Source organism: Homarus americanus, unplaced genomic scaffold (assembly GCF_018991925.1).
Source record: "Homarus americanus isolate GMGI-L3 unplaced genomic scaffold, GMGI_Hamer_2.0 scaffold15169, whole genome shotgun sequence".
In the NCBI taxonomy this organism is placed as follows: domain Eukaryota; kingdom Metazoa; phylum Arthropoda; class Malacostraca; order Decapoda; family Nephropidae; genus Homarus; species Homarus americanus.
This window is the reverse complement of record NW_024714712.1, coordinates 467,431-479,746: the sequence shown is the minus strand read 5'-3', so window position 1 is coordinate 479,746 and position 12,316 is coordinate 467,431. Positions and strand designations below refer to the sequence as shown.

At 35.2% G+C, this 12,316-nt stretch overlaps 1 protein-coding gene across 10 annotated transcripts in view; it reads left to right on the top strand.

Annotated features, from left to right (window-relative positions):
- LOC121879334 (inositol hexakisphosphate and diphosphoinositol-pentakisphosphate kinase 2-like) overlaps positions 1 to 11,947 on the top strand; it is a 299,526-nt gene extending 287,579 nt beyond the window's left edge. For 9 of the 10 annotated variants that reach the window (XM_042385963.1, XM_042385957.1, XM_042385971.1 and 6 more), the window contains 2 exons: positions 1,293 to 1,499; positions 9,686 to 11,294. In XM_042385963.1, coding sequence (XP_042241897.1) covers positions 1,293 to 1,499; positions 9,686 to 10,368 — 890 coding nt within the window. In that variant the 3' untranslated portion in view covers positions 10,369 to 11,294. Of the gene's footprint in view, positions 1 to 1,292; positions 1,500 to 9,685; positions 11,295 to 11,428 lie in introns of those variants that run through there. The other variant, XM_042385999.1, reaches the window with a different exon arrangement.
- Positions 11,948 to 12,316: the final 369 nt, after the last annotated feature.

Sequence of the window (12,316 nt, the reverse complement as noted above, 5' to 3'; positions counted from 1 at the left end):
ACTGTACTGTAAGTGTTGTAATATTTATGTTTCAGGTACATACTGTGTAATTTCCATTAGGTGTTTAAGCCTTTATAGAAGTAAATGTATAATAAATGCAGTTATTTTATATTCCTGTATGGTTCACTACACCGGTAGGTATAACAGTGAGTATAAAAAACTAATAAGTAAAACACAAAATATTTATACTATGTTCACAATAACTACAAATACAGTAACCTGCATAAACATTTTCTTTGTATTTTGCCCTTCTTGAGTAGGATGATTGTGTCATCAACACACATAAAAGTTGATGATATTCTTGACCTAATGCTTGCCTGAATGAATTAACTGGTTGCAATGCCCAGTAAGTCTTGTCATCATCAATATTTTACAGCCATTTTTCATGTTTGTATTGGTTAGTTGTGATTATCCAATGGCATGGTGTCCTGCCAACAGGTCAATTTGAAGCAAATTTAATGGCTGGATGCCTTTCTTATTACACCTTAATCAAATTCTAAAGCATACATTTTCTGATGCCTTAGATGTATACTCACTGCATTCTTGCACCTACACCCAATCTTTGAGCCATGGGTTTTTAATAAAAAATATATCTTTACAGTACTTTATATCGTAATGAATTGCCCCTTAGGTCTTTGATAGGACACGTGTTTTATTAATTTTGTTTTAATGGCCCTTTTTATGCTGACAATATACTATGTAGTGGTTTTAACCAATGCTTTGTTTAATCTGCCTTGGTATGGTAGACCCAGGAATGTTTGATGGCTATACAGGTACCATTGAGTGAAGTCATGACATTCTAGCAAATTATGTCTAAAATCCCACTTTAGTCATAAATATCTATAACCCATCCCTCCCTTGAATCCTAGCTTGAGTTATGCCTGTTTTTCTAAGCCGCTTTCATAGTTTTTAGATTAATATTGTTTTTATGTGTTTGATGAGTCACCTGAGCATTCACTGCATATTCTTATTATATTCAAGACTGATAGTACACAGACTTATGATTATATTGCTCATCTCAGAGGTAATAATATACCAACAGACTTCCATAAATAAACACTGTAATTTAGTTTGCAAATTTTGTTTTAACCTTTTTTCTAGTATAATACATATATATTTTATTTTATTTTATGCAGAAGTTGTATACTGTTTCTTTTAATTCTTTAATACGATTTTTTTTTGTAATATTTACTGTTCTTTACTTTCCAACACAAAACCTACCTCTGTAATCATTCACACCTTGTGACTGAATCTTATATACATTGCTGAAATGTACACACTTCCATTTTCAGATCTTGATGCCCTTGGTGGAGTACCATCTATTCGCCCACTGGAAACATTACATAATGCCCTCTCTCTACGCCAATTGGATTCTTTCCTAGAGCGGATGGCTTTAGCACAATTTCGTACTCCTCTTTCCTCCCCTCCAAAGATGCCTTCAACCCCAAGACACCCACGTTCACAGCCTCCACCACTAGGTCTTCAGTCTCCATCATCTAGTAAGTGGTCACGAGACTCCTCTCTGGAAATAATATAGAAAATATTTTAACCTTTAGGGAATGATGCTCCTCAAGTAAAAGGATGCTTTGTTATTAACTGGTACTGTAGTAATGAATAAACTGTTTATTAAGTCCAACATTCTAATCAGCATCATCGTAAGTGGATATCTTTATATACTTATCAACTATTTATTCACAAGATCCAAGTACAGTACTCTCTTATAATTTAAAGCATGGGATATTGTTGTAAGGGTAGTTGAATAGTTATGAACTAATCATATGAGTAAATAATTTGTTTTGCAAAATAAGACTGAGCATTTATACTTTTTCCTTTTTCTACTTTTTTTAGATTGTTTTTCTGTATGCCTGTAAAGTAACAAATTAATTTAGAATTGCTTGTTGGAAGGCTCAAATTTTGTAGATTTTAACAATGTCGGCAACTTCCATCAGTATACCTTAATTTATCTGCATTATATATTTTACATTGACTTGAGTATACAAATACGGGTTATGCTTATTTTGTACAAGTAACTTTTTCTTAAGGTTATTGCAAGAGAGGCACTGACAGTACAGTACAGTGAACCCTCACTTTACGTGGTTAATTCAACCCACGGCGGCCCGTGTAAAGTGAGAAACGCATAAAGTGAACAACATAACATATGGGATTAATTGAAATAGAGACCGGGCCGACCCCCAAACTCCACTTTTTCAGACACAATACCTACGTTGTAGTAAAACTAACTTCTTAATTTTATGATGGTATGCACACACAATTAATAATTAAGAGAAATATCAATAATATTAGGTTTTTTAACACCTACATTAGTAGAAAAGATGGCTGGGCACACGGGGATGGGGGGTTGGTTCCGAGGCAGAGGGCAGATTATTGGCCCTCACCTGTATCACTTGTATCAATTGTATCACTATCCACCACAGAGGCTTGCAGGGCCTCTTTGTCAAACCCCTCAAAGTCCATATAAGTCCATATCCTCACTATCACTGACTTGGGCCGGCTGTGGTGGGTGGCGGGTGAAGAACTCGGTAATGTTTTGATGACTGGGCGACCTTGTGCGCACCCTGCTCGTGCCGCTCGCCGCGTAAAAGGGTACACACACCGCGGAAAGTGAGCATTCCGGTTTCGGCAGGGTACCGCGTAAACGTGGAAACGCGTAAAGTGGGACCGCGTAAAGCGAGGGTTGACTGTATAGCATTTTAACATATATTATTCTTGTCTTTGATTATTAAATGATCCCATAATACTTAGTATTTTTTATATGGTGATTGTTATACGGTATATTAATATGCATATCTCATGTGATGTACTCACACAGATGTTGTCCAAAGTAGAATTCTCTGCATTTCTTCCTCAAGAGGTTAAGAGCTTAGTTACAACACTCCTTAGGAATAATAGAATTGTTGACCTGGTAATTGTATAATATTAATATATGTAACTATGTTTGTAGATTCCTTAGTGTTGAATGATACTGACATAAGTTTGAAGATAGAACAGTGATATAGTAACCAATTTAATTGCTAGATGTAATTCACCAAGTCTTTGACAGACAGTGCTTAGGCAAAATTGTAAGTACTATATAGATATAATGATAATTGATACTCATATGAAATTGTGAGTATGTTTGTAATAGTGCTTGCTCTTATAATGAGTTTATTTTTCAACATGGAGATTTTTAAGGCAGGAGCTTCTTTAACTTCACTTTTAACATTGCAGCCTTATTGTTGCATGAATTATTGTTACCTAAGTATATGTTTACTGCTTTTGCAAATATACTAACTTGTGATAATTAGGTTTACTAGAGTAATATTCGGTTTACCACATAGGTGCTTTGAATGGCCACTATCTGTAACCAAACTGACATGACAACATACACAGAAATACTTACTATGAGACAAACAAATTAAAGAACAAACAATCCCTGAATCTCAAATTTAACAACTCCATAGAGTTGAAGTTTATGTATAAGAGAAATCTAATCTTGTAAAGTACATAATCCCCATTAATGTGAAAATTTTTGCTTTGGAATTCAATAATCTTTGAAAAAATAAATATTTACATTTCATGAATGGTGTGCAGTTATGAAGATGAAAATCTTTGACTTCACTGATTGCTTAGGAGCGCCCGCTGAGTTGTCATATTCAGTATTTTCTCGATTTAACTAACTAATTCAAGCCGCCCCTTTCCGTTAAATCAAAATTTCCTCTAAATCTAATTTCCGTTATTTTCGTTTGATTAAACGAACTAGTTCACTAAATCAAGCGTAATTCCGTTAAATTCCGTGCCAAATGCGCCACTTGGCGCATGGGGTTTGTTTACATCCGCTCAGTCTGTGTCCTGCCACCACCGCGTGTGTTGTTCACTGCTACCTCTAGGTCAACTAACTGCTGTGCTTAGATATCATACCGAAAGTCTCTCAGAAGTCTCAGAAAGGAAGTGGTGGGGGGGGGAAGGGGGGAGGAGAAAGTAAAGAGAGTGCGGCTATCAATTTTAATTTTGGGGGGGAAATAATAGAAGAAAAAATTAAAACGATCACTGAACCCCTGAGTTCGTTATTTCGGATTATGTTAAATCGAGAGTACCCTGTATACTGTACCTGTACACACCCAATTTGCACTCTCAAATGCACTCAAGTTGGCACTCAAATTACCTTAAAGTCCTGCTCCCAGAGATCAACTTTTGCATGAAGTTAACCAAAATACTGGGAGAGTATGATGGGGAGAGAGAGGGGTAACTGGTATATCCGAAGAGGGTTAGCAGATCCTTCCGACTGCACCTTGTTCAGTAGGTTGTATGACAAGAATTGCCTGGCTATGATTTCCATAATAAAACAACATTTTGGGATCAACCCTTTATTTTTTAAGGACTTTTGGTTCAAAGAGAAGAGATGGTACAGTATAATAAATCAGGGAATTTGTTTCACCCTCTGTTGCCATGAGTTTCTTGGTTACCATATTTTATGGAATATAAGATGCACTTTTTGTCTGAAAAATGGCAAAAAAAAATAAAACCCACCGGTATCCTATATGTGAAGTTGCAGTCTTCTGTAAGCTGATGAATCCTCAGTTGCTGTCTTCAATAGGCTAAATTCTACCTAACCCAACTCCAGAGTTAAAAATATGTTATTGCTTACTGAATCAAATTATTATTACTTTTAATTATTAAAAAAAGAATTATTGTAAGTATAAATGCTGGATTTATAATTACTAATGATGATTACCCGAGACAATTAGCAACCGTATGGCTCCCAACTCTTCAGAGCTGAGCAGTAACAGTTTTGGAACTCTTACATGTGTTACTGTCTATTAATGTCTTACCTGCAACATTTATCTTGAAATCTACAAATATCTGATACAAATGAATAATTATATATAAATTGCTTTTCACATTTGCATCTCTTATCACCTCTGGTGGCATTGTTACCGAGTTAGACTCATCACTGTAGCTACCAGGCTTAGCTGTGAGGTGCTATGGTTATTTTTCAACTTGTAATTTCAGGTAGATTTATGTAACTTCCTTCATTGTTTTTTTTTTATTCTGGCAAATCCTTCTTACAAAATGTGCAAAAAAAATAAAATAAATATACGAGAAATAATTATCATAAGGTCAAAACATAAAGGGAATAAACAATTCTTTGCAGGCCAGCCAGAGTTAGCAGGCTGATTATTATTTAACTCTTAATTTTGGTTAGATATACAGAGCTTTTTTTTTACTCAGTTACATGCACACACAATCCTACATACATATCGTGTAAAAATAAAAGTAAAAGAAATAAGGTTAAACACTTACAATAAAGGGAATAAATATTTGTTTGCTCACAAGTTAGTAGTGGAGTAGGAGGAGGGAGCAAAGTTTGGAGGGGGGGTGTTGCTAGAGTCAGCAGTAAAATAAATAATTATCCAAAACTATAAAATTTTCAGTGACATGTTTAGTACAGTCCAGATAACAGTGAGCAAAATGTTGTAGAAATATACACATCTGGAACCCATACCATTCACAACATTTTTGGCTGTTTTTTTTTGTATTAATTGGGCTGCAAGTTTTTAGCTGTACTAATACAATTAATAACACTGTTATTTTAAAGATAAACTCTTTGTACAGGAACACCCTAGTTAATGAACAGGTTTGGGATTGAGGGACAAGTTCTTAGGGCGATTGTTCAGAACCTGAAAGTTACCGTATTTTACGGCATACAAGTACTACGTATAAGATACGTCTCCCATTTCAGCGGGGAATATTTAAGAAAAAAAATTTGTGTGTATTATCACGGGATAAAGTCTGTGGCTAACTAATTAAATATGTGAAAGGAAATACTAAACTCTTAAATCACTCAAAACTAAGATTAAACAAGAACGTTAACAATAAATTCCACTCGTGAACAAATAAAGTTGTGATCCAGATAAAATTATAAATAAATGAATGTATCAAATTTACTAGGCTCAGAATGAATCACTTATGTGGGGTTAGTCAAACATTGTCTTATAACTATACAGTCTCCCCTCGATTTATGGCATATTCGACTTATGACGGCCATGGTCGTATAAAATATTTTTCACATTACGTATTTTTGAGTCCCGCCGTTTGTAATTCCCTTTAAAATGGCTGGCAAGCGTAAAAGTGAGAGTTCTCGTGGTGCTGAGACGAAAAAGAGACACCCATTTTTAGAATTTCTATGTATTATTTTTGCCTTTTCAACTTACGACCAATTCGACTTACGACCTGGTCGTCGGGACGGAACCCCGTCGTAAGTTGAGGAGAGACTGTACTTAATATTAATATTTTCAAACAATCACACCAAAAAGTTACATAAAAGGTTAAGGTAATAAAGCCACTGATACAAGAGAAAAAGATTGTGATCACTGATAAAAGGGAGAAAAAGTATGAATACTGTAAACATTTATAAAACGGGAAACATGAATATGATCACTGTTTGAGGAAATGTGGGTCATTGTTAGCGGTTTGAAGCAAGTCCTCTGCAACTTTTGCACGAAATTCCTTCTGCTCTCGTGACAGGAGCCGCGGAACGAATTTTGCCGCCATGTGTTTCATGCCAAGATCTTACGTCAAAATCTCTGAAACACTAGTTTGTGGAATCCTTAGATCTTCTTCTAATTCTCACACTGTCAATCGCCGATTTTCATTGATTGCAGCCCGCACACGTTCAACATTTTTGGGTGTTCTGCTTGTTGAAGGCCTTCCAGAACGTGGATCACTTTCAACGGATTCCCGGCCATCTTTGAAGCGTTTGTACCACTATCTGGGCTTCACTCATTGAATCATCCCCGAAAGCCTTCTTAATAATTTGAATAGTTTCCGCGGACGAATGTTCAAGTTTGTAACAAAACTTGATGCAGATTCACTGATCTACTCGCTCGGTCATTGTGAATGCGACGGTCACACAGTACCTACGCTCACTCAACGGTGTCTGCCGTTTTATATATATATATATATATATATATATATATATATATATATATATATATATATATATATATATATATATATATATATATATATATATATATATATATATATATATATATATATATATATATATATATATATATATATATATATATATATATATATATATATATATATATATATATATATAGTGTGCATGTCACATAGTAAAAAATAAAAAAAATTTCAAATTACCTGCATCAACCCCAAATTATGAGTTGAAATGTATAACCAGAACATAGCTCACTGCTTGGTCTGGAGTGATAGGGAGAGAGCTAGGAGGGATGTGACTATAGTGATGAGTCTTGTGTTACTATTATTACAAATACTAAACTAGTGTAAAACACAGACAAACAAGTAAGGAATATTATCATGTAAAATAATGGCCTATACAGTAAGTCAAAAGCTGGAGCAAACACACAATTCCCTGTGCCTCCTTTCCCAGCATTCTTAAACCATACACCCTACCTTTCTTATCTTATTTAACAATTATACTACTTCAAAAAACATTTTTACACAATCTAGGTGAAGAAAATGTAGCTAAAACCATGGCACTGCAGCCCAGTTGGAATGCTGCCTCTGCCCTAACAACAGGCCCCCTCCACAATAGTCACTCCTCCCACTCCACTGCTCAGCCCGCTAACTTGTGCACAAAGAAATGTTTATTCCCTTTCTTTGTTTGACAATATGTATGTCGGATTGTGTGTGCATGAAACTGAGAAAAAAAAGGATGAAAAAAGTTACTTATATATATCCAAAATTACGAGTTGAAAAATAGCCATAACACCTCACAGCTCGGCCTGGTAGCAAGAGGGCAAGGGGGATGTAGCTACAATGATGAGTCCAACTTGTCAACAATGCCACCAATGATGTTAACAGATGCAAATGAAAAGAAAATTATCTGTAAATCTTCATTTGTATCGGGTATTTGTAGATTTAAAGTGGCATATACAGTGAATTGGGTTCTGTTCTTCGTGTAGCAATATAAAGAAAGAATCTGGGGTATGGCAGGAAATCTCAGCATAAAGGAGCTAGCTTACTGGTAAGGTTAATCTACTGCAAGCATGTACCGGGTGGTTATCATTCGCCATACATGATCAATGGAAATGCATGAATTTTAACCTCTCAAAAATACTATGAATATAAAGTTTGACTCCTTACCTTTTGCATAAAAGTTTGATCATAAAAATTCACACTGTACTTGAGTACCATATATACGGTACAGTACAGTATAGGGATTAAAAGCAGGATTATTGCAAGATAAAACTCCTTTACAAGTACTAAGTTTCCACCACGCCAAAATACGTGAGTGACTTCTCACATGACTGAGCACTAATGCCATTATTATGTGTTACATAACCACAGAATTTGCGGAAAAGTCATTTCAATGTACTGTACTAGTGTGCCAGATGAATAAAAAAATACTGTATACTGTACTGTACAGTAATATAAAGATATAAGATAAGAAAAAACTAGGAGTGTAGGGCTATATTGTGTTTGGGAAAATATTGAGTCTAGAAATCACCATAACATACAGACGCTTGTTAGCTGTGAGAAGGATGTGCTCGTGCCATTGTTACATAAGAAACCATGAAAGTTATGGGTGGTTATGTGTGGCTGGTTGGACAACTCCATCTTTGACCCCATTAACATGACAGTATGCAATTTCACCATAATTCTCAAATAATTTGCGTTCATTTGGTACCGTGTTCATAAAATTTTATCATAAATTAATTGTTAATTCCTGGTGCCTGTTTGCAAGGCTGATCGGTGTTGCCAATGCTCTACTTCTCTCATGCATCTCTACTGTCACTGCTCAAGATGGCTGGTACTTACCAAAACAACTGTCTTCAACACTTAGTTAATAATATTGTAGTGCATTTATCAGCACTCAATAAATAATACTGTAGTGCATTTACACATTAATCAGTTGTCTAAGTAACAAATGATGTTTTTAGGAATGTATCTCCTTATCAAATACTATACAGTACAGTATGTTATAATGATCCCATTATAAGGAGATTTGCTGAGATTTCAAGGAGGATTACTGTACATGTTGGAACACACATTGCCCGAAAAGCCCCTAATTACATTAATTCTTATGGGGAAAAATTCCTCATTATAAAATGTTTCATTATAAGTCACTTTTCTCTGGAACATATCCCCGATGTTGTGGCAAGTGTTCGCCCTGTTATGTAAGGAGGAAAGAATTCATGATTAGTGTCTTAACAAATTGAAAAAAAGTATGTCTTAAATTTAACGAGTCCCTATTTTTCCAAATTAAAATCACTGTGCAGAAACTGTGCACAGAGATATGATTCCATAAATTTGCATACACACATACAAGATAATATACTGTATACAGTATATGACACAATATTTACATGCAAAAATACAAAAAATATCAACTTAGTGTCCAGTAGCTTTAATTTTGGTTTGGTATTGTATTTAGTGTCAGACAATTAATAATGTCCCATGTAAAAATTTAATTCATATATTCTATCTAACTTTGAAGAATTAAGGTTCTCACTATCAATATATGAGATACCAGTGCATGGTTTAAACAGTCAGCATATGTGAACTTGTTATTAGCAGTAGTGATCAGTGCCCTTTTGCTGGGCAATTGCAAGTACTTTACCTCCATTTTGTTGCCCAATAGCGGCAGTGAAGGATTCTGTGTGAGCATTTGTCCTGCTCCTTCTCCCCCCAGGTATTGGCTGGTCTGGGCCTCCATCCTTCGTCTCGTCTTCTGGCCCCTCCTCCCCCAACATCAACACATTGGAGTTCTTCTCACACCTGCACCGCTACGACACCTACATGCCACCACCATCACCACAGTTCCTCAGTCCCATTACTCCTTTAACTACCACCATTACCACAGTTGCCACCACTAGCTTAATTACTACTTGTACTTGTGAACACACCCAAAATTATTTGTCCAACACCAAAACTTCCTCCACTGCCACCAACTGTGTTGCTACCACTGCTGTACCTACTAAAAGTGGTGGAGATGCTTCTCTCACTGATGTGGCTGCTGCTGCTTCTAGACTCATATCACAACTAACCAACAGCACCACTCCTGGTTGCAACCAGAATCTAGTAGGCTTCACTATTGAGCACAGTAGTGTAGCAGAGCTGATTGCCGGAGAGGCAGAAGCAGGTGCTTCAGAAGGCCTCTCTGGAGAGGCTAGTGGCCCTGCATCACCCTCTGAAGGCTCAGAAAGCTTGGGTTCACACTCCCAGACTGAGGTGGCATCCATCATAGAGAGAGGTGATACAGCCACACCTGATACTCACAGTGATGTTCAAGACCAAGATGTCTCAGAGAGTGAGATCCCAGAAACCGACAGCAACTTGAATGTACCTAATAACAGAAGTGCCACCTCGGACTGATCTATAGTGATTTTATTTCATTTTTGTTTGTTTTAGTTACTAATATTTTAAAGGATAACTTTTGTACGTTTAAAAGGGTTTCATTCCTTTCTTGTATTACCTGAATACCTTGTTATAAAAAAACATGCAGTAGTTGTTTTTGTTCCTCTGGTTGTTCTTTTAACCCTAATTATCCTCATTATTTGTGCCAAACGTAAGACTTTATGCATGTATTTATGTTTGCGATCAACTATTTCTTGTAAGTCTGTTTTAGTTAATGAATATATATATATATATATATATATATATATATATATATATATATATATATATATATATATATATATATATATATATATATATATATATATATATATATATATATGTATATATATATATATTTGAGATTGACATATGTTTCAATCAGTAGTTTGCAGGTAACACTTCATATTTTATATATTTAAGACAAAAGAAACATTGTACTGTGTTATTTCCAAGGTAGAGTCATTTTTAGGACAGTAGGACAGTACTGTATTGTGTTCACAATATTTTTTTATAATTTATGTAATGAGATGGCTCATAATAATGTAAAAAGATTGATTTTGTTTATAGTATTCCCATGTTTGTCTTGAAATGTTTATATGCTCTTGAAACAAAATGTATATATATTATTGTTGTGATAAAAAGTACAGTAAATGTAAACAAGCAAGCATATTGTATTGAATTAGTCTGGTGTGAGGCTTGATAGGAAGACTTCACCCAGAGGTAGATACAGGCTGTGAAAATATAAATCTGATTTTTTATGAGGAGATGCAGCTTCTTAGAGTGTTACCTAGTTAGCATAATTATTTCTTCAAGTTGCACAGTTCTAGCATTTACAGGTATCACAAGAGGATTGTCATACCTTTACTGTATCTGATGCATGATATATTAAAAAAATTAGCATCTGTGATTTCTATTGTATGCCTCATTGCAACACAGTTTGTATAAGTATTAATGTTTAATTTCCAAGTAGGAAACCGAAAGCATTTAACACTCATTCTAAATGTTAAGCCTATTCCTTTTTTTTCTTTACTTACAGATATTGTTGAAGAATATGGGGCTCTTGACCCACATCTTAGATACTATTGAACTATGAATACATTACAAGAAATGTTCTATGCAGTACTCCTTACTATTAGTTCATCAGTTATGTTAAATTTTATGGTTATGTGTTTTGTTTAGTTTTTGTAATATCTTGTCTGTATACACTACTGTATATATATATTATATATTATATATTATATATCAAAAGGCCTGAAAACTATACACTAAAGGAACGGAGGAACATTTTTGTATGTCAAGGTTGGAAGTTACAAGTGTGGAGTGAAGAAACAGGACCTACCTCACTGACCTCATGTATGCACAATGAGCCAAGTTCCTGGTGCCTCCTGTTCAGACTTCAGATGAAGACGTATGTATCTTGGCCATTTCTGAGATATTTTAAGGAAGAATATCCAAATAATGTAAAGTCAGTTCCCCCTTCAGGAGGGAAATTGGTTGAAGTAGGCCTGTGTAGTCTCACTTGTCCCATTATACCTGTCAAAACATGTATTTTCTATTGATGTATATATATATATATACATATATAAAACAAAGAAGTATGTCTGTGTGTGTTTGTTTGTGTGTTTGTTTGTGTGTATGTGTGTCCGCACGAGAATCACGGAAACCTCTTTACCGATCTGTAGTGATTTATTTCCTTGTTTACAACGACTGATTTAACTGAGTAAAAAATAGAAACAAAAAAGAATGGGTATCATCCTTCTAATGACACAAGGATCATGGTGGGACTACCCTAACATAAAAAGCCCCAAGAAAACATCAAATAGAATAACTTGGCTTGACTGAGACCGCCTTGTACTGCACCCTCAGAGCTAATGCGTTCATCTCTCTATATCACCAACAAACCTAACGACTTCAATACTGTTGT